At 39.7% G+C, this 23,836-nt stretch overlaps 1 protein-coding gene across 3 annotated transcripts in view; it reads left to right on the top strand.

Annotated features, from left to right (window-relative positions):
• LOC122307698 (abscisic-aldehyde oxidase-like) overlaps positions 1–23,836 on the top strand; it is a 46,370-nt gene that overhangs the window by 910 nt on the left and 21,624 nt on the right. The window contains exons 2-7 of one of the 3 annotated variants that reach the window (XM_043120740.1): positions 180–1,880; positions 2,441–2,700; positions 2,863–3,072; positions 3,326–3,544; positions 4,960–5,925; positions 20,004–20,105. In XM_043120740.1, coding sequence (XP_042976674.1) covers positions 180–1,880; positions 2,441–2,700; positions 2,863–3,072; positions 3,326–3,544; positions 4,960–5,925; positions 20,004–20,105 — 3,458 coding nt within the window. The remainder of the gene's footprint in view (positions 1–179; positions 1,881–2,440; positions 2,701–2,862; positions 3,073–3,325; positions 3,545–4,959; positions 5,926–20,003; positions 20,106–23,836) is intronic. The other 2 variants (XM_043120742.1, XM_043120741.1) reach the window with 2 other exon arrangements.

Raw genomic sequence — 23,836 nt, 5'->3', positions numbered from 1 at the left:
TCTCTCTCTCTCTCTCTCGGCAACCGAGCAATACTCTTTCTGTTCTACTCATTATTCTTGGATTTTTATTTATATATCCTTTTGATAATTTTGGTATGACTGAAATTTTATTTGTCTAACATAAATTATCTTCAAATTTGTTATGATTTCTTTTCATGGTCTATTATTCAATATTGTAGGTGGTTGTGGTGCTTGTGTTGTTCTATTGTCAAAGTATGACCCTGTGCTTGATCAGGTTGAGGATTTTACAGCAAGTTCATGTCTCACTCTACTTTGTAGTGTACATGGATGTGCAATTACAACAACTGAAGGCCTTGGAAATAGCAAAGATGGTTTGCATGCAATTCATCAGAGGCTTGCTGGTTTCCATGCTTCTCAATGTGGGTTTTGTACTCCTGGAATGTGTGTTTCACTCTCTGCAGCGCTGGTCAATGCTGAAAAAACCAATCGACCTGATCCCTCTCCTGGGTTCTCCAAACTGACGGTTTCTGAAGCCGAAAAGGCTATTGCAGGAAACCTCTGCCGCTGTACTGGGTATAGATCAATAGCTGATGCCTGCAAGAGCTTTGCAGCCGATGTTGATATGGAGGATTTGGGGTTGAACTCTTTTTGGAGAAATGGAGAGAGTAAGGAAGTAAAGATTAAGAGGTTACCTTTCTATGACCGTAACAGAGAGATCTGTGCATTTCCAGAGTTTTTGAAGAAGGAAATCAGGTCTTCCATGGTTTTGGATTCTAAAAGATTTTTTTGGCACAATCCTGTAAGTCTCATAGAACTTCAAAGCTTATTGGACTCCCTTGAGACCAAGGATGGAAGCTTGGTTAAATTAGTAGCTGGCAACACGGGAATGGGTTATTACAAGGAAATTGAATGCAATGACAGATACATTGATCTAAGGTATATTCCTGAGATCTCATCAATTAAAACAGATTTGACTGGGATTGAGATTGGAGCAACTGTGACAATCTCTAAAACTATTGAAGCTTTGAAGAAAGAAAACAAAGCTGAATTTCACTCAAATGGTGAGATGATGTTCAAAAAAATTGCTGGCCATATGGAGAAAATTGCTTCAGGGTTCATCCGGAATACAGCTAGTATAGGGGGAAATTTGGTGATGGCACAGAGGAAACATTTTCCTTCTGATATTGCTACAATACTTCTTGCTGTGGATTCATTGGTGGATATAATGAGTGGTACTAGACATGAAAAGATTATGTTGGAGGAGTTTCTGGAAAGGTCTCCAATGGATTCCAAAACTGTGCTTCTAAATGTTAGAATCCCAACTTGGGAATCGATCAGAAATATTTCTTCTGATACAAACTCTATATTGCTGTTTGAAACCTATAGAGCTGCACCGCGGCCTCTTGGAAATGCGCTTCCCTATTTAAATGCTGCTTTTATGGCTGAAGTTTCTTCCTGTAGAACTTCTGGTGGGATCATTGTATATAACTGTCAGCTGGCTTTTGGTGCTTATGGGACCAAGCATGCAATCCGAGCAAGAAAGGTGGAGGAATTTTTAGCTGGAAAAACTTTAAGTGTAGCTGTTCTATATGAGGCTATCAAATTAGTTAGGGCCACCGTAATACCAAATGATGGCACTTCTTCTCCTGTTTATAGGTCAAGCTTGGCCGTTGGTTTTCTTTTTCATTTTTTTAGCCCCTTAGTCGACAATAATGGTGAAACTTCTAATGGTTTATTGGATGGGCATATGAATGATTTGTTGGTTGACGTTTCCAAATTAGACCAGAATACTCTCCAGCTTGATCATGATAAAATCCCGACTTTTCTATCATCTGCTAAGCAGGTGCTTGAATTAAGTACAGAGTATTATCCAGTTGGTGAGCCAATTACAAAAGCTGGAGCTGCCATCCAAGCTTCTGGTTCGTTATACTGCAATGATTATGTGGTTTTCTTGATGTTGTTATGTTTCAAATTTTTGTTCTATCATATTGTTACTTTATTACCAGCATCCTTCTGCTGGTTTGCAGGCCTCACGTTCCTTTTTGTAAAACCTGGCCCATGTTGCTACTCTGCTATGACTACTATGTAGACCTCATATTCCTTTTCTAAACTTTGACCACCCATCAAATGAATTAAAACATTCAATTATTTAAATTAACAAGGTTCTTCAAATTTACATTGTTCGCCATCTTTGAGCTCAAATTTAACTTGGGTCAAAATCATTTCTTTTTCTAAGACTTTGTGATAAATTACTGCACGGAAGCATGTTCATGAATCACTCCGTGGCCTTGCATAGTTTTCAGGTTCATGATGGTTGATTAGTATTAGCTAACATATACAACAGTGGTTTGCTGTGAATTCTAGCTGATCAGATGGACCCGAACTCTTTTATTTTTCTTTTTGTACTGTATCCCTTCAATTACTGCTGCAAGCTCGTAAGTTAAAGTAAATAGGTCATTCATCCTGATCTGTTCTGTAGGCGAGGCTGTCTATGTGGGTGACATTCCTTCACCCGCAAATTGCCTTCATGGGGCATTCATTTATAGCACAAAGCCTTTGGCACGGGTAAGGGGTATAAAATTCCAGCCTAAACCGTATCCGGATGGAGTGGTCGCAGTTATTACTTCTGAAGACATCCCCAAAGGGGGAGAGAATACTGGATCAAAGACCATATTTGGTACTGAACCTTTATTTGCTGAGGAGCTTACTGAGTGTGCTGGTCAGCGTCTTGCCTTGGTGGTAATTCTATGATTTCAATATATATATATATATATATTTATCTGAGAATATGTGGCCTTCAAGTTCGTTGATTGTAAACATATACACTCTGGAGATGATACAAAACCAAATTTTCTTTATTTCTGGTTTCTCCACGTTCTACTTATTAAAATGATTGTGTAGGTTGCTGATACACAGAAGCGTGCAGATATGGCCATAAAATTTTCAGTGGTTGATTATGACCTAGAAAATCTAGAACGACCAATTCTTTCCGTAGAAGAGGCTGTTAGGAGATCCAGTCTTTTCGAGGTTCCTCCTTCTCTTTTCCCAAAACAGGTTGGTGATCTATCAAAAGGAATGGCTGAAGCCGATCAGAAGATTCTTTCTGCCGAGGTACTTTTAATCCATAAGCCTTGGTCCCCTCCTCAAGCCCCAAGTTCACATACACTTCAAGTTTGAATTCTTTTTTGGATAACAACTTTATTCCATCTAAATATAACATGCCAATTAAAAGAAAAATAAAAGAAAAGGGAATTGAGATTTTTGACATGGGTAACGCTCATTCAGCATCTTTTAGTCATCCAACTATTTGCATATAAAATAAATGTTTGCTCACTGTCAAGCTTTGGGCAATTGGGAAATTCAGATTAAACTTGGATCACAATACTATTTCTATATGGAGACACAAACTGCCCTTGCTGTGCCAGATGAAGACAACTGCATGGTGGTATACAGTTCAAGTCAGGTCCCAGAGTGGACACAAGTGGTGATTGCAAGGTGTCTTGGCATTCCTGAACATAATGTTCGTGTAATTACTAGAAGGGTTGGAGGAGGCTTTGGTGGAAAGGCCATAAAAGCCATGCCTGTGAGTATCTCATTGTCTGAGTGTCCTTATTATACTTTTTGAAAAGAAATTATATCTTCATTATTGGTACTACAAATCCATCAAATTCAAATATGAAACTTTTGCAAGCCATGTAGAAATGAGTCCAGATTTTCTATGCCATACTGGGATGATAGGCTTTCTATGAGTTTAGATGAGTATTTCTTTTATTCAACAAGATGTGGTAACTCGCACACCCAGTTCTGTTTTAGCTCACCTGGATTTTCTTGGATGCCTATTGTAAAGTGCTTGATACGTGTTTGCATTTCTGTGGGGAGAAAATATTTATTTTTTTCCTTTGTTGTTTGTATGGTCACTGGGAATATGGAGAACAGGAACTAGAATCTTTCAATTACCATTGGATCGATGGGTTATTGAATTCAAGGAAAAGTATGAGTCTTCCAATTATGTCACTTTTGAAAGGTTAATTTATTTTGAGGGGCTTGGTGCTACTGACTTTGAAAAGTGTATTTGCCCAGACTGCATGAAATTTGGTGTAGGTATGACCTATTTTATTAATGTGGTGATTCTTTGATAAATATAGTAATAGGGTGATTTGAAAAGTGAATATTCTCTTTAGGAGTAACTGGCGTCCTAGATTTTGTAGATCTCATAAATATTATCCCAAGTTTATGCATCCTTTTGCATATGCTTAATGCTTTAAACGTCTGTTTTGGTCTTTGTGTTTTTTTCTGTTTAGTTGTAGTTCAGAAGTTAAAAGAAAAAGATTGTAGATCGAATATTCACGGTATTACAGGATACAATGGCTGACCTTGAGTATCGAATCCATGGTGAATATGTGATTACCGCTAAATATTTCCCTAAGTTTTGAGTTGTCTTAATTCTTACTGCAATTAGACCTTGTGTGACAAAAAGTTTGGTGTGGATATTCACCAGGTGAAAATTGACTCATTATTGCCAATGAAGAATTAAATCATGTGGGAGATGCATAACTAGAATTGGTTGACAATCCCATGATGACCAAAAAAGGTAGACTGGATGCATCCCACCATTGATCTATTTAAAAAAATTTAACTAGGGTTTCAGTCCCTGATGCAATGAAATGTATCCTTTTGAATTTTTGATGGACAACATGCTCATATTTATAAAGAAGTTTTGTTTAGAAGGATGCTTTTTTGTCAGTCTATTAGATGTTATTGTGGAAAATAGTTCTTCAGTATGAACTGTTTTCCATTATAGCAACTTCAGCCTTGGAGTATTGTCATCTGAAAATACACTAATTTAAACTGCAAGTTTTTTCCTTTGCAACCTCTTCTCCCATTGTAGTTTGATTTCCTGCTTTGGTTCTCTCTATCATTTGATATAAGTGATTAAAACTCTATTTCGATTGTTTAAAATAAATACATTGAAAAGTACTTAAAATTGTGATGTTTTAGGTTGCTGCTGCATGTGCACTTGCAGCCCACAAATTGCGCCGCCCTGTCAGGATGTATCTTGATCGCAAGACTGATATGATTATGGCAGGAGGAAGGCATCCAATGAAAATAACTTACAGTGTGGGATTCAAGTCTAACGGGAAGATTACAGCATTACAACTTGAGATATTAATTAATGCTGGGTGCTTTGTGGATATTAGTCCAATAATACCCCATAATGTGCTGAGTGCACTTAAAAAATATGACTGGGGTGCTTTATTTTTTGATATAAAGGTATGCAAGACAAATCATTCAAGTAAATCCGCAATGCGGGCACCTGGGGAAGCACAGGGGTCATTTATTGCTGAAGCAGTAATTGAGCATGTAGCAGCTGCCCTTTCGATGGAAGTGGATTCTGTCAGACGCATAAATCTCCACACATACAGTAGCCTCAACTTTTTCTATGAGGGTATTGCAGATCAACCTCTTGATTATACTTTACCTTCAATATGGAACAAGTTGGTTACGTCTTCAAGCTTGCTCCATAGGACCAAAATGGTGGTAGAGTTTAATAGAAACAATAAATGGAGGAAGAGGGGCATTTCTCAAATACCAATTGTGCATGAAGTGACATTAAGACCGACTCCGGGAAAAGTCAGTATTTTACATGATGGTTCTATTGTTGTTGAGGTCGGTGGGATTGAGCTTGGCCAGGGGCTTTGGACAAAGGTAAAACAGATGACTGCATTTGCTCTCAGCTCAATACAATATGATAGAGTTGGGGATTTGTTGGACAAAGTACGGGTCATACAATCTGATACCTTGAGTTTAATTCAAGGGGGTTTTACTAGTGGGAGCACAACATCTGAGTCAAGCTGCGAAGCAGTGAGGCTTTGCTGCAATATTTTGGTTGAGAGACTTGGGCCTCTCAGGGAAAGATTGAAGGAGCAAATGGGTTCTGTTGCATGGGAGATGCTCATTGATCAGGTATCTATTTTCCGCTATGGGCAATCAAATTTGATTTTTTTTTTTTACCTCCTCCCTTTTAGGATGAATGCGTATGTCTGGACCTTGCCTTTCCAAGTCTTGATTGATATGTTAGACATTACTTGCTTAAGGTCTATGTTTTCAGAACTTCTCCCTGATGTTTTTGCAAAGGCTTGAACCGAGAATGTTGCAAGAATCATCATTTCTATGTCCTTAATATGTCTCTTGAATAGTATTGAGAAGCGTAACTATTTTATGCTAATGATAGTGGGCTATCTTAGGGTCTACAAAATAGGAAGTTTAGGATTGATTGAAGGCCGAGACAGTGTTCTAGAGATCTATTTGTGGCTCAAACATAGAGGAAAATAGATTAAAGAAGAAGAATGAAAGAAACAGGAAAGCATAGAATCTCAACCAGGTGTTCTAGGAGTTTAATCTAGAAGAATGTTTTGGAGTCTCACCCCAAAATGAAAACAAAATATGCTGAAATATTATTTATCAAAATGCTTTAATTCTTTTTACAAGACCATAGAACTTGCTTATACAAAAGTGAAATCTTATGGTTACTCATAATGCCATTGTAATGAAAGGAATGATGGTGACAAATAGAACAATAGTGGAGTAGTTTTTCATATATTCATCTCTCTCTGAGGCTAGAAATATATATAGGTACAGAGACAACTAATTTAGGAAAACAGATAACCTAATCGATCTAATTACAGTAATTACAGTGAAACACTAATTACAATATCAATTAGGAAATTCTACCAATCTTTCCTATAATTAACATAATCATATGATACACTAAAATCTCCTATAATTAAGCACAAATCACGCTAACACTCCCCCTCAAGTTGGTGCTTAGATATCTTGCATGCCCAACTTGTCCAGTGAGTTGAATAACACACCACTTGAAACTGCCTTGGTTAGGATATCAGCTAACTGGTCTTCAGATTTAAAAAATGGAACTTCAATAATCTGAGCTTCCAACTTTTCTCTAATGAAGAGCCTATCTATTTCTACATGCTTGGTGCGATCAGGCTGTACAGGGTTGTGAGCTATTGCAATTGCAGATTTATTGTCACAATATAAAGGCATAGCACCAGTAGGTATAAAACCCAAGTCTTTCATTACAGTCTTCACACACAGTAACTCACATATACCTTGAGCCATTGCCCTATACTCAGCTTCAGCACTTGATCTAGATACAACCTTCTGCTTTTTACTCCTTCAAGTAACAAGATTATCACAAACAAAGGTGAAATAACCTGCAGGAGAACGTCTGTCAGTATTATCTCCTGCCCAATCAGAATCAGTATAACCCTTAATATCCAAGCGATCATTCTTGGCAAACATAATCCCTTTCCCTGGAGCACTCTTGAAGTATTGTAAAATTCGATTCACAGCATTCATATGCCTTTCACTGGGAGCATGCATAAATTGGCTGATGACACTAACAGCATAAGCTATATCAGGTTTGGTATGAGACAAATAAATTAACCTACCCACAAGTCATTGATATCTCTCCTTGTTGGTTGGAACATCACTCGGGTTTTCATGAAGCTTATGGTTCTGTTCAATTGGAGTTTCAACTGGTTTGCAATCTAACATTCCTGTATCAGCTAACAAATCCAGTACATATTTCCTTTAGGAAAGAAATATGCCTTGGTTTGATTGAACCATTTCCATGCCAAGAAAATACATCAAATCTCCAAGTTCTTTCATCTCAAATTCATTTGATAAATATTTCTTCAATTTTTCAATCTCAAAAACATCACTTCCAGTTAGTATCATATCATCCACATAAATAATTAAAGCAGTCACCTTGTCCTTTTTGTGCTTTAGAAACACTATGTGATCCGAGTTACTTTGTTTGTACCCAAAGTTCCTCATTACCAGTGCAAATCTTCCAAACCAAGCTCGAGGAGATTGTTTTAATCCATACAGTGCTCTTTTTAACTTGCACACCATTCCTGTCTTCTCTGAAACTCTCGGTGGAAGATCCATGTACACCTCTTCTTGAAGTTCTCTGTGAAGAAAAGCATTCTTCACATCAAATTGCAACAATGGCCAGTTTTGATTAGCAGCCACAAAAACCAGTATACGTATAGTATTAATCTTTACCATAGGAGCAAATGTCTCATTGTAATCCACCCCATATTTTTGAGTGTATCCTTTTGCAACCAATGTTGCCTTGTACCTCTCTACCGAGCCATCAGCTTTGTGTTTTATAGTGAAAATCCATTGACACCCAACAATCTTCTTTCCTGGAGGCAAGGGTACCACATCCCAAGTGCAATTTGTTTGTAATGCTCTCATTTCTTCAGCCATAGCTTCGGTCCATTTAGTATTTTACTAATGCATCCTGCAACTGTCTTGGAATAGATACAATAGATACTTGACACATAAATGATTCATATGACTTGGAAACTCTATGGGTTGGCACATGATTACTAATGGGGTACTTTCCTTTACTATTTAAATCTGCATCATATTGGGTTTTGGGTTTACCGTGATTTACACGGGCTGGTAATTGATATTTTGGCGGTTCAAATTCGGGTTCAAGGTCAAGTTCAGGTGTAGTATTTAAACTATCACTGGTTTCATTCAAAGTTCCATCAGGTTCAGAAAGTACCTCATTAGAAGCCTCAGGAGCAGATTGAACGTGTCGTGGAGAGAGAGGGGAACTATTCAGTAGTACTATTAGCAGTATTTGGACGTGTAGTCGAGCTATTTCCTTCTTCCAGAGAGTTCTTGGTATCTAGAGTATCATGTCTCTGATCATTGGGAAGAGATGCAGCAACAATAGGGATATCATCATGGCTATTCTCTTCAAAAACACTCCATCTCCCCTTGAAGAGGAGAGCCATCAGCAGAGAAATAGGCCAAATCCTCATTAAAAGTAACATCCATAGTAACATACATCTTTTGAGTAAAGTGGGTGATAACAACGGTATCCTTTCTGATGAGAACCATATCCCACAACAACACATTTGATAGCCCGAGGTGATAGTTTGCTACATTGATGAGAGTGAACATGGACATACGCAACATACTCAAAAACTCTAGGAGGGAGATTAGAGATAGGGGGCATATTCTTTATCTTTGCAGTGAGGACCTAAAGTGGAGTTTGGAATACAAGAATACTAGAAGGAACTCGGTTGATGATATGCATAGCAGATAGCAAAGCATCACTCCATAAATATTTAGGAACATTCTTTTCAAATAAGAAAGCTCGAGTAACCTCTAGAAGTTGGCGATTACGTCGCTCGGCCACACCATTCTGTTGTGGTGTATTAGCATAAGATGTTTGATGAATGATACCTTGTGACTGAAAGAAAACAGCAAGGTCGTTTGTGAGATATTCACCTCCATTGTCTGAACGTAGTACTTTGATACTTGTAGAAAACTGATTTTGGACCATAGTGCAGAATTGTTTAACAACATTGTTCACGTCACTCTTGTGCTTAATTAAATAAATCCATGTAATTTGAGTGCAGTCATCAATGAAGGTAATAAACCATCGCATACCACCAGAAGTAGAATGGTGTGAGGGACCCCATACATCCGAATGAATGAGAGTAAATGGCATGAATGAATGAGAGTAAATGGCATTGATGCTTTATTATCACTTTTTGGAAATACTGTACGGTGGCTTTTAGCTAAAACACAAGTCTCACAAGTAGAACATTTGAATTGTTTATTACAAGACTCAAAGAAAGTAGGTAAAAGATGCTTTAAGTAGCCAAACGATGGATGTCCAAGATGTTGATGCCATAACCAAATCAATTTCTCATTCTCCAATACATGCTTACTGGTCTGGTTTGCTGAAATATTCAACTTCGAACCATGATGAAAGTACCACAAGTCCCCTCTCTTAAAACTACGTCCCATCTCCTCCTGAGTATGAAGATCCTGAAAAAGGCAATGTTTTGGAAAAAAATGACAGGAATATGAAGCCATAAGTTTAGACACATATAATAAATCAGTCTCTAAAGTGGGAACCAGGAGAACATTGAGCAACGTGATGTTGGGTGTAAGTTTAATGGTAACAATACCAGTAACAGAGATTATCTGACCAGTGGCAGTTCTAACACAATATTTTGAGCAGTTTTTAGTGAGGATAGTGAATTTCTTAGGGTTATTAGTCATATGATCCGTTGCTCTAGTGTCAATTATCCATGCATTATCACAGGCAGAAGTAGAAGTACATAGAGCATAATCAAAGTTACCTGTCTTGGCTTCATCTGCATTCTCATGGGTTGAAGTGGTAGCAAGTGATGCTCTACTTCCTTGTGTTTTAGCAATAAGCTCATCTGCCCAATCAGGTTGACCATGAAATTTCCAACATTTGTCCACAATATGATTTTTACCACAATGAGTGCATTTACGTTCATCTTTAGCTAGATTTGATCCACTAGATTTGAAGAAGGGTTTAGGAGACTCATAAAAACTGCCCTCCTTCCCTTTACGTGCAGCTAAGGCACTGCCACTTGTCTTTTCCTCACTCCCCATAGTTTTTAAGCGAGTATCCTCCTCACAAATCATGGCATAAGCTTCTAGGACATTAGGAAGAGGATCAGAACTAAGCACATGGGCACGAGCTCCATCAAGATGAGAATCTAATCCTGCCAATAAGATGTAAAACGAAAATTTGTGACAGTTGCTAAGTGGGTGCAGAGATCAATTTCATTCAAGATCTGAGGAGGATTGATAGCATCGAGTTCGTGCTAGATAGTTTGTATTTCTTCATAGTAAACTTCAAGGGTACAACCTTCTTATTTGATGTTGACAGATCTCTGTGCTAACTCATATACTCTGGAAGAATTGTTACTCACAGTATAGGTCTTCTCTACAGCACACCGGATAGCCACTGCTGTAGGAAGACGATCGAAGAGAACTCTCACATGTTTCTCCATTGAATTAAGAAGCCATGTTTGAACTGTGCAATTTTCCTCTTCCCAAGTTTCATAGGCTTCAGCATTAGTTTTCCCAGGGGCCTTCTTCGTACCAGTAATATAGCCAAGTTTTTTCTTGTTGGCAATGGACATGCGAGCAATATGAGCCCAAGAATCATAGGTAGTGTGACCAGTCAATTTTTCAGGAGCAATTTTGAAATTATCAGATGTATCACCAACCATTTTTGTAGAGGAAAATATTAGGGTAGCAGCGGAAGTATATTGTAATGATTTAGGACAGTGAAAATCCTAGATGTCTAGGATTAAAGCAAGAGGTTTGTAGTTTACGGACAGTTTCAGAAGCAGGTATATCAATTATGCCTGCTCTGATACCATGAAAAATAGAACAATAGTGGAGTAGTTTTTCATATATTCATCTCTCTGAGGCTAGAAATATATATAGGTATAGAGACAACTAATTTAGGAAAACAGATAACCTAATTGATCTAATTACAGTAATTACAGGGAAACACTAATTACAATATCAATTAGGAAATTCTACCAATCTTTCCTATAATTAACATAATCATATGATACACTAAAATATTCTATAATTAGGCACAAATCACACTAACAGATGGCTTAACTGAAGTGGTGAACCGGGATTTTTATTTTTATTTTTGATTTATTAATGTGAATGGGAAAATCTACCTCAAGCAATACATATATGGTCATTCTGTATGTGTAATGTGTACGTGTTTAGGTAAAATAAAACAAAATCTAGAATTTAATGTAGTAATAAATCATAAGCCCTAACTGTATACTAAAGTTTCATGTTTATTACTAAGAGAACTTTTCTTTTGAATACAAAAGTTTGTAGTTTGCTGTAGACATGTATGGAAAAAAATTGAAAATACAACTTAATATCCCTTTCATATTATGCTCAACGGCAGTCTTTCATCGCATAAAATTCATCCATCATCATTTATGTAGTGAAATACGTAGCAGTTTTTTATTCTCAATATAAACTATAAAACAGTATGCCAGAAACTCATATTTCATTATAGTACATGCCAGAAACTTCTGTGGCAAAAAACTCATTCTGTAGCGATAAGAGAAACAAGGAAGCGCCAACAGTAGACCAATCAGCCTGTCAACCAAATGATGGACCTTCAAAAATTAGTCATCCTTTTCATGAATCATAGAATGTAGTTGTAGTCTCAAAATCCAGATGTTTTGCACATAAAGCTTGTATTGGTGCAATTGAAACCTCACATGGATTTCTTTCTTGCTCTTCTACCTTTGCTTGTGGGTTGAAGGTTATAAATCTACTCTTGTTTAATTGCTGGGGAAGTGGATCTGGTGTTACCAGAACAAGAGAAGCATTGTAGAGATGCTCATGGGGGTGGGTGGTGTTTTAATGAAGTCCAAGAGTCTCATGGGGTGGGGTTTTGGAAAAATATAAGGGTGGGTTGGGGGAAGCTCTCTTCATATATGAGGTGGGACGTGGATCCAGGATCAGATTTTGGCATGACTTGTGTTGCAGCAATTGGGTTTTGAAGGAAGATATCTAAGATATGTACAGGTAGCTTGTGACAAGGATGCTTTAGTGACGATTGGGAGATTTCATGTGATTTTCCCTAGTGGAATTTAAGTTTCATTCGAGCAATTCAAGATTGGGAGGTGGAAGCTTTTAGCAAATTTGTGAACTTGTTATATTTCACAAAATCGCAAATAGGTGATTAAATAAGGTTTTTTGTGTCCCGCCTAGAAATGGGGTGTTCAATGTTTGTCCTTTTTATGATATCCTTATTACTCGTGTTAGCAATCTATTCTTTGTGGAAGAGCATTTGGTGGATAAAGTGTGACACCCCATGGAAAAGTATGGATCAAGGGACTTGCATTTAAACATTGGACAATGGAGGTCACGGTTTGGGCAAGTCAAATTTCATCTTTAGGCCCAAGATTTATTATGATCCTTTAGTAAACCGAAACTTCTTGGATTTATTAGAGATACTTAGGATCATAATTTAACAAAAAGATTAGTACCATTGTTCTAGTTAGATTTTTTAGGAATTTTTGGAGTGAAAAAAAATATTGTTTGATGACGTGGTGCCAAGTGACCCAATCCGAGCTTAACAAGTGGCAGCCCAGCTTGCCACCTCACCAACCATGATCCTACTGTCCATCACCACCTGGATAGTAATCCTTGCTGTCCTAAACACATGTTTGAGTCATGTCTCTCCTCATTTTATCATCTTGCCATACACTTGGCAAAAGGGTTCTACACCAAGCCTTTCTTTTTTTCAGATTGTCTCCCATGCAACTGCTGTGTGCTGCCCCTCACCACCACTAATCTTTACACTCTTTGGTCAGTCTTTCTAATCATTCCTGGTCAGTACACTCATTGGAATTTCAGGTCCATCTATTGGTCATAAAAACTGGAAATTTACAAGAGAAGGGAAAAGATAGAGGCCTATGGCCAAGCCCCTCTTTCAAGCATCACATCTCTCTTTTCCTCTGCTGTATGCCACGCATTGTTACCGTATACAATTTAGGAGTTTATACCATTTAGGACTCTGTTATTATTAGCTGTATATATTATCTTACCTTGTATAGATGCTGAATATTAGGAATCAGTTAGACTTCATGTATAGCATATACTTCCGTGTATAGATGAAATGGACAAGATACATATATAAATATATGAAAGTGGCCGAATCAGAGGGAAACTTTTCCAAACCTCTCTTCGTATATTTTTCTGGTCTCTAGTATTTTGATGTGGTATCAAGAGCAGGTTCTTGATTTCTGTCTCTCTTTGAATTTTTTTTTTTTTTTCTCTTGGATTTGTGGGTTTCTCTTGTTCGGCACACTTTGGGTTCAATTTTGGTGAAACCTACGTGATTTTTGGTGGATCCGATGTCGCTTTCTCAACCTCGGCTCTAGTCTGGGGTGTTGTCGGATTTCCCCTGCCTTCTACGACTCTTGGCTTTGGTCTGGTCTGGGTTCTTGCAGTTTTCAGCACAGCAGCTGGAAGTTCGGCTTCCTCTGTGGTGATTTTCTGGTGGTCTGTGATTTTCTGGTTTGTGGTTTCGGCGCCTCTATTGTTGCAGGGTGCATTTTGGCGCCTTTTTTGGTTGTGACTTTCGGAAATTTACAATTTTCGGCGCCTTTATTCCCTGGTTTGTGCTTCTTTATGGTGCATTTTTTTTTCACGGTGAAAGTTACAATTTCTAGTGGGCTATTCTCTGTTGCTTGGTTGCATCATGTCATCGGATAAGTTGGAATTGTTTCATATTAGATTTACTGGCAAAAATTATTCTGCTTGGGAGTTCCAATTTAAATTATTTGTCAAAGGAAAAGAATTATGAAGTCATATTGATGGGATTGCTCCCGCACCTCAAGGTGCCGAGACTTTGTCTAAGTGGGAAATTAAGGATGCTTGGGTTATGACTTGGATCCTTAGCTCGATTGAGCCTCATCTTGTTCTCAATTTGAGGCCTATAAAACTGTTGCTGCTATGTGGAATTATCTCAACACGGTTTACAATCAAGAAAACTCCACTAGGCGATTTCAATTGGAGTATGAGATGGCTAATTTCACACAAGGAAGTCTCTCAATTGAGGAATATTTTTCTGGTTTTCAAACTCTTTGGGCTGATTATTCCGACATTGTTTATGCTAATGTTCTCGCTGCAGCTCTCTTTGCATGCAACCAGCAAGCGCGATCAATTCTTGATGAAGTCACGACCCGACTTTGACATTGCACGGTCTAATCTGATGAATTGTCATCCTATACCATCTCTGGATGCCTGTTTGAGTGAACTTCTTCTTGAGGAGCAGTGTATCGTAACTCAGGCTGCCATGGAACATCGGGCTAATGTTAGTGCACCTGTTTTTGTGGCTTATGTAGCACAGGGGAGGAATAAGGGTAGAGATATGCGTGCTGTCCAATGCTTTAGTTGTAAAGCTTTTGGTCATATTGCTCGGGATTGTCTCAAGAAGTTCTGTAACTATTGCAAGAAACATGGTCATATCCTCTCTGCTTGTCCCATTCGACCTGAAAGGAAGCAGGGTACTGCTTATCATGCCTCCACTAGTGCCTCTAGTTCTGCTGCATTGCCTGCTGCCTTGCCGGTTGTTCCTATTCCTGCTCCTATAGCCTTAGCAAACCCGAACACACTCACTCCTGAAATGGTACAACATATGATCATTTATGCTTTTTCTGCTTTTAGGCTCTCAGGTAATCAAAAAGTTTCTTCTAAGCCATGGTATTTTAACTCTGGAGCCTCTAACCATATGACCAATATTGTTGCTCATCTTTCTAATGTCAGAAATTATGATGGAAATCTGAAAATTAACACTGCCGATGGCAGTTCTCTGCCTATTAGTGCTGTTGGTGATCTTTCATCTTCCTTAGCTGATGGTTTTTGTGTCTCCTGACCTCTCTACAAATCTTATTTCTATTGGTCAATTGGTTGATACTGTAGACGAGATTTGATGAAATAATACTCTGTTTTTTCTTATTATTCACAGTGTACACACAAGTATATATATACCCTAAATACAAGAGACCCGTATACCCTTATACAAACACATTATAGACAATATATTCTAACACTCCCCCTCAAGCTGGGGCATATACATCATATAAACCCAGCTTGAAACAAATAGGTTTTAATCGACTCCAACACAAGGATTTAGTAAACACATCTGCGAGTTGATCTGCGGACTTCACAAAAGGTGTAGCAATGTCACCACTTAGTATCTTATCTCGAATGAAGTGACAATCAATCTCTATATGTTTAGTCTTCTCATGAAACACAGGGTTAGAGGCAATATGCAGTGCAACTTGATTATCACAAAATAGCTGGAGAGGGATAGGAGCTGGAAACCCAATCTCTTGAAGAAAGTGTTGTAACCATGTCAGCTCACTAGTAGTATGTGCCATTGCCCTGTATTCAGCTTCCGCACTAGAACGAGCTACTACTGTTTGTTTCTTGCTCTTCCATGTAACCAAGTTACCTCCTACAAAGGTATAATATCCCGTAGTAGATCTTCTATCTGAAGGAGATCCTGCCCAATCAGCATCTGAAAATGCTTCAATTCTAAGATGTCCATTTGGTCGATACAGTATTCCAAGGCCAGGTGCTCGCTTGAGATAACGAAGAATATGCATTACAGCATCCCAATGTGAGATCCTAGGCGTTTGTAAAAATTGACTCAGTACACTCACTGCATAAGAGATGTCTGGTCTAGTGATGGTAAGATAGTTCAATTTCCCAACTAATCTTTGATACATACCTGGATCTCTAAACAACTCCCCTTCTTCTTTCAAGAATTTACGATTGGGATCCATAGGGGTGTCAATAGGTTGTGCACCCAACATGCCGGTTTCTTCCAAAAGATCAAGTACATATTTCCTCTGAGATAGGTTGATGCCCTCTTTAGATCTACTGACTTCAATTCCAAGGAAATATCTAAGCTTGCCCAAGTCTTTCGTCTGAAACTGATCATGTAAAAATTGTTTTAGTCTAATAATTCCAGCAGAGTCACTCCCATTAATTACAATATCATCCACGTATACAACCAACAAAAGGTGACCTGCATCACTATGCAAGTGAAATACCGAGTGATCTGTTTGGCATCTGTGAAGACCAAATGTCAATACAGCATCAGAGAACCTTCCAAACCATGCTCGAGGAGATTGTTTCAAACCGTATAATGCCTTTTTCAACCTGCATACAGTACCTCGATACTCCCCCTGAGCAACAAACCCAGGTGGTTGCTCCATATAAACTTCCTCATGCAAGTCGCCATGGAGGAATGCATTTTTTACATCCAGCTGAAATAAGGGCCAGCCTAAATTAGCAGCAAGAGAGATTAGCACTCGAACAGAAGAGATTTTGGCAACTGGAGAGAACGTCTCTTCGTAGTCAATGCCATAGGTTTGAGTGTAGCCCTTTGCAACCAAGTGGGCTTTCAGACGTTCTACAGAACCATTAGGATGAAATTTGATAGTGTATATCCATTTACAGCCAACAAGTTGTTTACTAGGTGGTAGTGGAACAAGATCCCATGTGCCGTTATGATGAAGAGCATCCATTTCATTTTCCATAGCTGTCCTCCATCCCGGATCAGAAATGCATCCTGAAGTGTCTTAGGAATAGAGAGTTTTGAAACTTGAGATGTAAAACATGAGAATGAAGGGGATAAGGCATTATATGAAACAAATTGACTAATAGACATTTGTGAAGGGCTCAAGTGGGTGACTGTTGAACATCAAGGTAATACAGACCACCAGCTTCATGCCCCGTACCAATCTTGTTCCCCGTTTTGAGATCCTGAAAAACACATGAAGAGGGATAAAAAGTCACTGAACACTGTAGATTTTGAGTAATCTTACTAATAGACAACAAACTAAACGGAAAACTCGGAGCATGTAGGACAGATGACAAGGATATGGAGTCAGTGAGTTTTGTGGATCCAATGCCTGTAACTTTAGCAAGAGAACCATTAGCAAGAGTGACACTTTTTACAGATAGTACAGTATTTAACTTAGACAGGGCAGAAGACAAACCGGTCAAATGTTCATTAGCTCCTGAATCAATGATCCATGGACCTTGAGTGGATGAGACAAGACATCCGGATGCTATACCTGAGTGGGTAAGAGTAGCTGTGGAAGATGAAGCCCTTGTGTGACCCAAAAACCGCTTATACTCATCCTTTGATATACTAATCATATCTGAAGATCGGTTGGAGCTCGTTGACTGTGGATCATCTTGGAAAGTGGCTTGATTAGCAGACCCAGATGGTCTACCATGTAGATCCCAACAATAATCCATTGAGTGGTTAGTGCGACCACAATGGGTGCACTTACGAAATTTACGACCTCGAGTGCGATTATCTCTTCCCCCACGTGCACCCCCACGTGCACCTCTACCACTCTGACCTCCACGCCCAGCAGGAGCAACATAGGAGGCAGTTAAAGCAGATCTCTCATTATTCTGATCAGAAGACAATGTAGCTCGCTGAACCCGGGAGAATACATCAGGAAATGAGGGAAGCTATGGACTTGCCAAAATTTGAGAACGCACTGACTCAGATTCCGGTTTTAAGCCGACAAGAAAGCGAACAATATTAAAATCTTCTTGTTGTTTAAGCATACTTGGAACATCAGAAGTGACGGGTTGATACATTTTGAGTTCTTCACATATGCCCATTACTTGAGAATAATATTCTTCCAGGCCCAAAGCATTCTGTTCTAACACGAAGAATTGTTTACACAACTCATAAATACGAGTTATGTTTCCAGCACCTGAATACATCTGTTTGAGATGTCCCCACACCTCTTGAGTAGTGTCAAAATGTATTAAACTTGAGCAGATACTAGGTTCAATACTAGTCAACATCAGAGATAATATTTGAGCATATTCCTGCTCCCATTGAGCAAATGTAGAACTAGTCGAAGCAGGAATTGGATCAGTCAGATGAGTACGAAGAAGACCCTTGCCTTTCAAAAACATTTCAACGGATCTTGACCACAACATGTAATTCTTTCCATTTAACTTCACCGAAGTCATAGGCATACTAATATTTGGTGCAAGTGACATTGACTCAAATTTAGTTGCCATGGAAAAGATACCAAGATATCACAACAATCCACTTAGAAACAAAGATTTCACACAAAAAACATGAAATATGGACGAAAAACTGGAAAATACAATCTGGAAAAGTAGAAATCCAGATTAAAAACCCAAATCTCGGGCCTGTATCGGGTTAAACAAGTCTGAACCGGTCAAAAAAGGGTTGTACCGGTTCGGAACTGGTATGTATCGGCCTGAAAGTGGCCGGAACCGGATTGTATCGGCCGAAATCGGCTCTGTATCGGCCGATATCGGGTCTGTTTCGGCTGATATATGGCCGATATGGACCTGTCTCGGATCGGGTCCGGGTCCGGGTCGGTCTCGGATCGGGTCCGGGTCTGGCTCGTTTGGGTCTTTCTCGGATAAGCCTATCCTAACCCAGGATAGGTTTAAGCTATCCGTGTTACCAAACGCGTTTTATTCCAACCTGGAATAAAACCTTATACAGGTTCAAGGTTATGCCTATTCCAGAATTGGAATACGAGCTTACCTACAACCAAACGATACTGTATCGGCGACGGTGACCCCTTCCGGCGACTGAAGACGACGGCAACAAGGATCGGTACCAACAGAAACTGCCGGCGAGCTCACCCCTGGTGTCTAGTACCGGATATGATGCCGGAAAGCGGCCGAAAAGCACTTCAACCACCACACGGCGCCGGCGAGCACCCAAACCACACGGCAACCACATGGAAACATGCCGGGGAACACTGTGAGCTCACAAACTACACCCGAAAAAAACTCTCAACTCATACAGAACTCAGATTCGTGAGAATCGTGCTCTGATACCATGTAGACGAGATTTGATGAAATAATACTCTGTTTTTTCTTATTATTCACAGTGTACACACAAGTATATATATACCCTAAATACAAGAGACCCATATACCCTTATACAAACACATTATAGACAATATATTCTGACAGATACTAATTGTAATGTCAATTTCTCCCGTTTTGGTTGTGTTGTGTAGGATCAAGTGTTAGGGAAGATGATCGCGAGGTGGCCTAAAGTGGGACGACTCTTTCCTCTTCATGTTTCTCCGTCCAATATTATTCCTAATTTTCCTTTACTTTCTTTTGCATGTAATGTTGTTGGTTCTGGAAATAAGATGTGGCATAGACGTCTAGGCCACCCAAACTATGATGTACTTCGTACTTTGTTTAACTCTGGATTATTGGGAAATAAAGCATGTTCTTCTCTTGATCTTTCTTTTGATTGTACATCATACAAACTTGACAAAAGTAAAGTTCTACCTTTTCCTCATCATGCATCTAGTGCCTCGCAATGTTTTGAGATTATTCACACTAATGTTTGGGGGATTGCACCTGTTGTTTCTCATGCGCATTACAAGTACTTTGTTACTTTCATTGATGACTTTAGTTGCTTCACTTGGGTTTATTTCCTCCGGGTTAAGGCTGAAGTTTTTTCAGTCTTTAAGCACTTTCTTGCACTTCTTGAGACTCAATTCTCTGCCAGCATCAAAGTCTTGCGCTCTGATTCTGGCGGTGAATATATATCTAATGAGTTTCAGGACTTTCTTCAAAGCAAAGGGATTTTCTCTCAGCTTTCTTGTCCTTTGACACCACAGCAAAACGGTGTTGTTGAGAGGAAAAATCAGCACCTTCTTGATGTGGTAAGAACTTTTTTACTTGACTCATCTGTTCCTCCTCGTTTTTGGTATGAAGCACTTTCTACTGCATTTGATTTGATCAATCGCTTACCCTCTCCTACGTTAAATCATGTTTCTCCTTTCTTTAAGTTGTTTGGTCGCTCTCTTTTATATTCTGATCTTCTTACATTTGGTTGTGTTTGTTTTGTGCATCTTCCTACTCATGAACGACATAAACTTACTGCTAAGTCGGTTAAGTGTGTTTTTCTTGGTTATGCTATCCCTCGAAAGGGTTATATTTGTTATGATCCCCTTGCTTGTCGTATACGGGTTTCTAGAAATGTGATTTTCTTTGAAAATCAATATTTCTTTTCATCTCATGTTGAGCTGCCATCTATATCGTTATCTTTTCTGCCTAGCTTTTTTGATTCCCCACCAATTGTGGAAAGGTTTAAACCTAGTTTTGTGTATGAAAGACGTTGTCGACATGAGTCTGGTTCCACTTCCTTTGTGCCCCCTTCCGATCTTGACCCGGTGCTAGATCCTGATCCTGCTCCTGCTTCCACCACTCTTATTCTGTCTACTCGTCCTTCTCGACCCCCTAATTGGTATGGCTACTTCTCTCTTGTCTCTCTTGTCGCTACTTTATCCACCATTTCCATTCCCTCTTGCTACAAACAGGCCATGGAACATGAGTGTTAGCAAATTGCAATGCAAATAGAACTTCAAGCACTTGAGGAGAATCACACTTGGGATATTGTTCCTTGTCCTCCTACAGTCAAACCTATTGGGAGTAAATAGGTTTTTTCTGTAAAACTTCATTTTGATGGTTCTTTGGACCGGTACAAAGCTCGCCTTGTAGCTTTGGGTAACAAGCAGGAATATGGGGTTGATTATGAGGAGACATTTGCCCTGTTGCCAAAATGACCACAATTCAAACCATCTTAGCTATTGCCGCTTTACAGTCGTGGCCACTCCATCAGATGGATGTGAAGAATGCCTTTCTTCATGGTGATCTCTAGGAAGAGATTTACATGAAGCTTCTCTTTGGTATGACTACTTCTTCTTCTCATGATGTCTATAAGATAAGATGTTCTCTGTATGGGCTCAAGCAAGTGCCCCGCGCTTGGTTTGAGAAGTTTCGTAGTACACTTCTTTCCTTCAGTTTTACACAAAGTCAATATGATTCTTCTCTCTTCTTCCACATGTCTATGTCTGGTATAGTTATACTCTTGGTTTATGTGGATGATATAATCATTACTGGCACTGACTGTGGTTTGATTACTAAGCTTTAGCAGCTGTTACATGCAACTTTCTATATGAAAGATCTTGGCCAGCTCACATACTTCTTAGGATTGGAAGTTCATAATCGAGCCCATGGTATTTTCATGAACCAGCATAAGTATATGTGACGCCCCCAAATCCCCACGCACGGACACGGGGAAATCGAGACGTCCGGATGATGACAACCCAGGTCACCACCCTATCGACGAGTGTCAAGTGTGTGTAAAAGCAACAAATGTGCAAAAGAAAACGCAGCGGATAACGAAAGTCATAACTAAGTACCAGAATTTTTTTCTTAATATAATACAAAGCTGTTTAAAACTTACATATTAAAATATTACAAGATACAAATATTATTCAAAACAACAAGAAGATAATAATTTCAACTCAGAACTCCGACTGAGCCGCATCCTCGGGCTCAGCCTCCTCCTCCTCTTCGATCCCTGCACCAAAATCTACGGTACCAAAAATGGTGCCGCAGGTAAGTAAAATCCAAACACCACTAGATAAAAACATAATACACTCCACAATATGCATGAAAGAATGCAAATGCTCTCATCCCATAAAATCACATTTTTTCCACGCACGCCAAAATCCCATTTGGCCCAAAAACATATCGTATAAAACCAAGCCTCGCCACTATCCCAGATAATGGCCCAAACCAACATTTTCCCAGAAAATGGATCGCAATATCCTCATACAAAACCTTGCCATTTTCTCAGAAAATGACCCATTAACCAAACCATCATAGCACTGTAGGCGGGAATCGCAGGCGGGACTCTACCACCATCCTTGCTCACCACCATCCCTACGCATGCACCGTAGGCGGGAATCACAGGCGGGACTCTACCACCGTCCCTACAAGTCCGTCTGTAGGCTCGAATCGCGGGCGGGACTCTACCACCATCCCTGCTCACCACCATCCCTACGCGTGCACTGTAGGCGGGAATCACAGGCGGGATTCTACCACCGTCCCTGCTTACCACCATTCCTACGCGTGCCTCTGACTCAAACCAGTCAGTCCAACCGTTTACATATACCATAAATCATTTCTCGCTTACCCGCACAGCTTTCATTTTTCAAACACATGTACATGCATGCAACTACACGAAAAACCCGGTTTTCTCTTTTTAAACATGAACATGCGTGCACTATACAAAGCAAACATCAAGACACAAATATCTCAAACAAATAACAACATCAACCAAACAACTCCGTCCTCAATCCATCCGACCCCCGAACTCCTTGGACTCAGTCCGGAATCAACCAACCAGCAGTCAAATAATTATTGTAGGAGCAAAATATATTTAAATCTAAAAGTAGAATTTGGAAAATACTTACAGCGCTATACGGTATTTTTAGAAAGCTCGCGGCGTTGCAAACGGCGGAAGAAAAACAACGTAACAGTGTAATTTACACTGTTGCCGTGGGTAATAAATTACCCATTTTTGAACGGGGACAAACCAAAGCTCGGGATTGATAGGGAATGGCCTTGAGATATTTATGAAGCTAAGGGAAACGAGTTTTGGCTGTGGGTGGTGGTGGAAATGGCGGTCGAAGGCCAAAAAGGGGCTGAACAGAGTTGAGCTCGTGGGAGCTGCTCCGGCAATGGATCGAGGCCGGAAAGGTTAGGTCGGCAAGAGGTGGGGGAAGAAGCTGTGAAGAGATGGTGGCCGGAGGTGGTGAGACGGCGCCGGAATCGGTGAAAAACCGTGTGGCTTGGAGGAGCTCGTGGTGGCTAACGGTAGCTCGGATGGAGGTGAAACTTGGTGGGGATGTTCACCTGTGAGAGGGGAAGAAAACTGGGTGCGTGGTGTAGGCCACGCCGCCGGCGAGCGGCGGTTCTGGTCTGCGAAAGTAACCGGCGGCAGGGAGAAAAACAGAGCAGGTGCCGTGACTTCCGGGGGCTCGCGACGGCTAACGGCTGGTCCGATGGCTCTGAAAATTGGTGGGGATGATCTCTGGTGGAAGGGGAAGAGAATGGTGGCGGTGGTGCACTAAATGGTGACCGGACGGCGGAGAACTGGGCGGTCAAAGGGGCGGTGACGGGAAGGAGCAAAAGAAGCTGTTCGGCGTACGCGGGAGAGAAAGGAGAAGAAAGAAGAAGAAAAGAAAGAAAAAGAAAGAAACAGAAGGAAAAAGGAAAAAGAAAAAGGAAAAAGAGAAAAGAAAAAGAAAAGATGAGGGAAAAGAAATGAGGTCCAGTCCTCACTTCGGAAACCAAAATTGATCCGCCGAAAACGATTTTAAAAACCGTAAAACGATTAAATAAATTAAACACAACATCAAATAAATTAAAACCAATTTAAAATACAATAATTTAAAATAAAAGAACTATTATATTAAATAAATTAAAAAGCGCCTTCAATGAAAATACGCGTAAAAAGGGGTCATCACATCCTCCCCCCCTTAAAAACAAATTTCGTCTTCGAAATTTGTAAGATCAACCATCAGCACCAAACAGATACAAG

This window comes from Carya illinoinensis, chromosome 4 (assembly GCF_018687715.1).
Source record: "Carya illinoinensis cultivar Pawnee chromosome 4, C.illinoinensisPawnee_v1, whole genome shotgun sequence".
Taxonomy (NCBI): Eukaryota; Viridiplantae; Streptophyta; class Magnoliopsida; order Fagales; family Juglandaceae; genus Carya; species Carya illinoinensis.
This window is presented reverse-complemented; position numbering and strand designations above follow the sequence as displayed.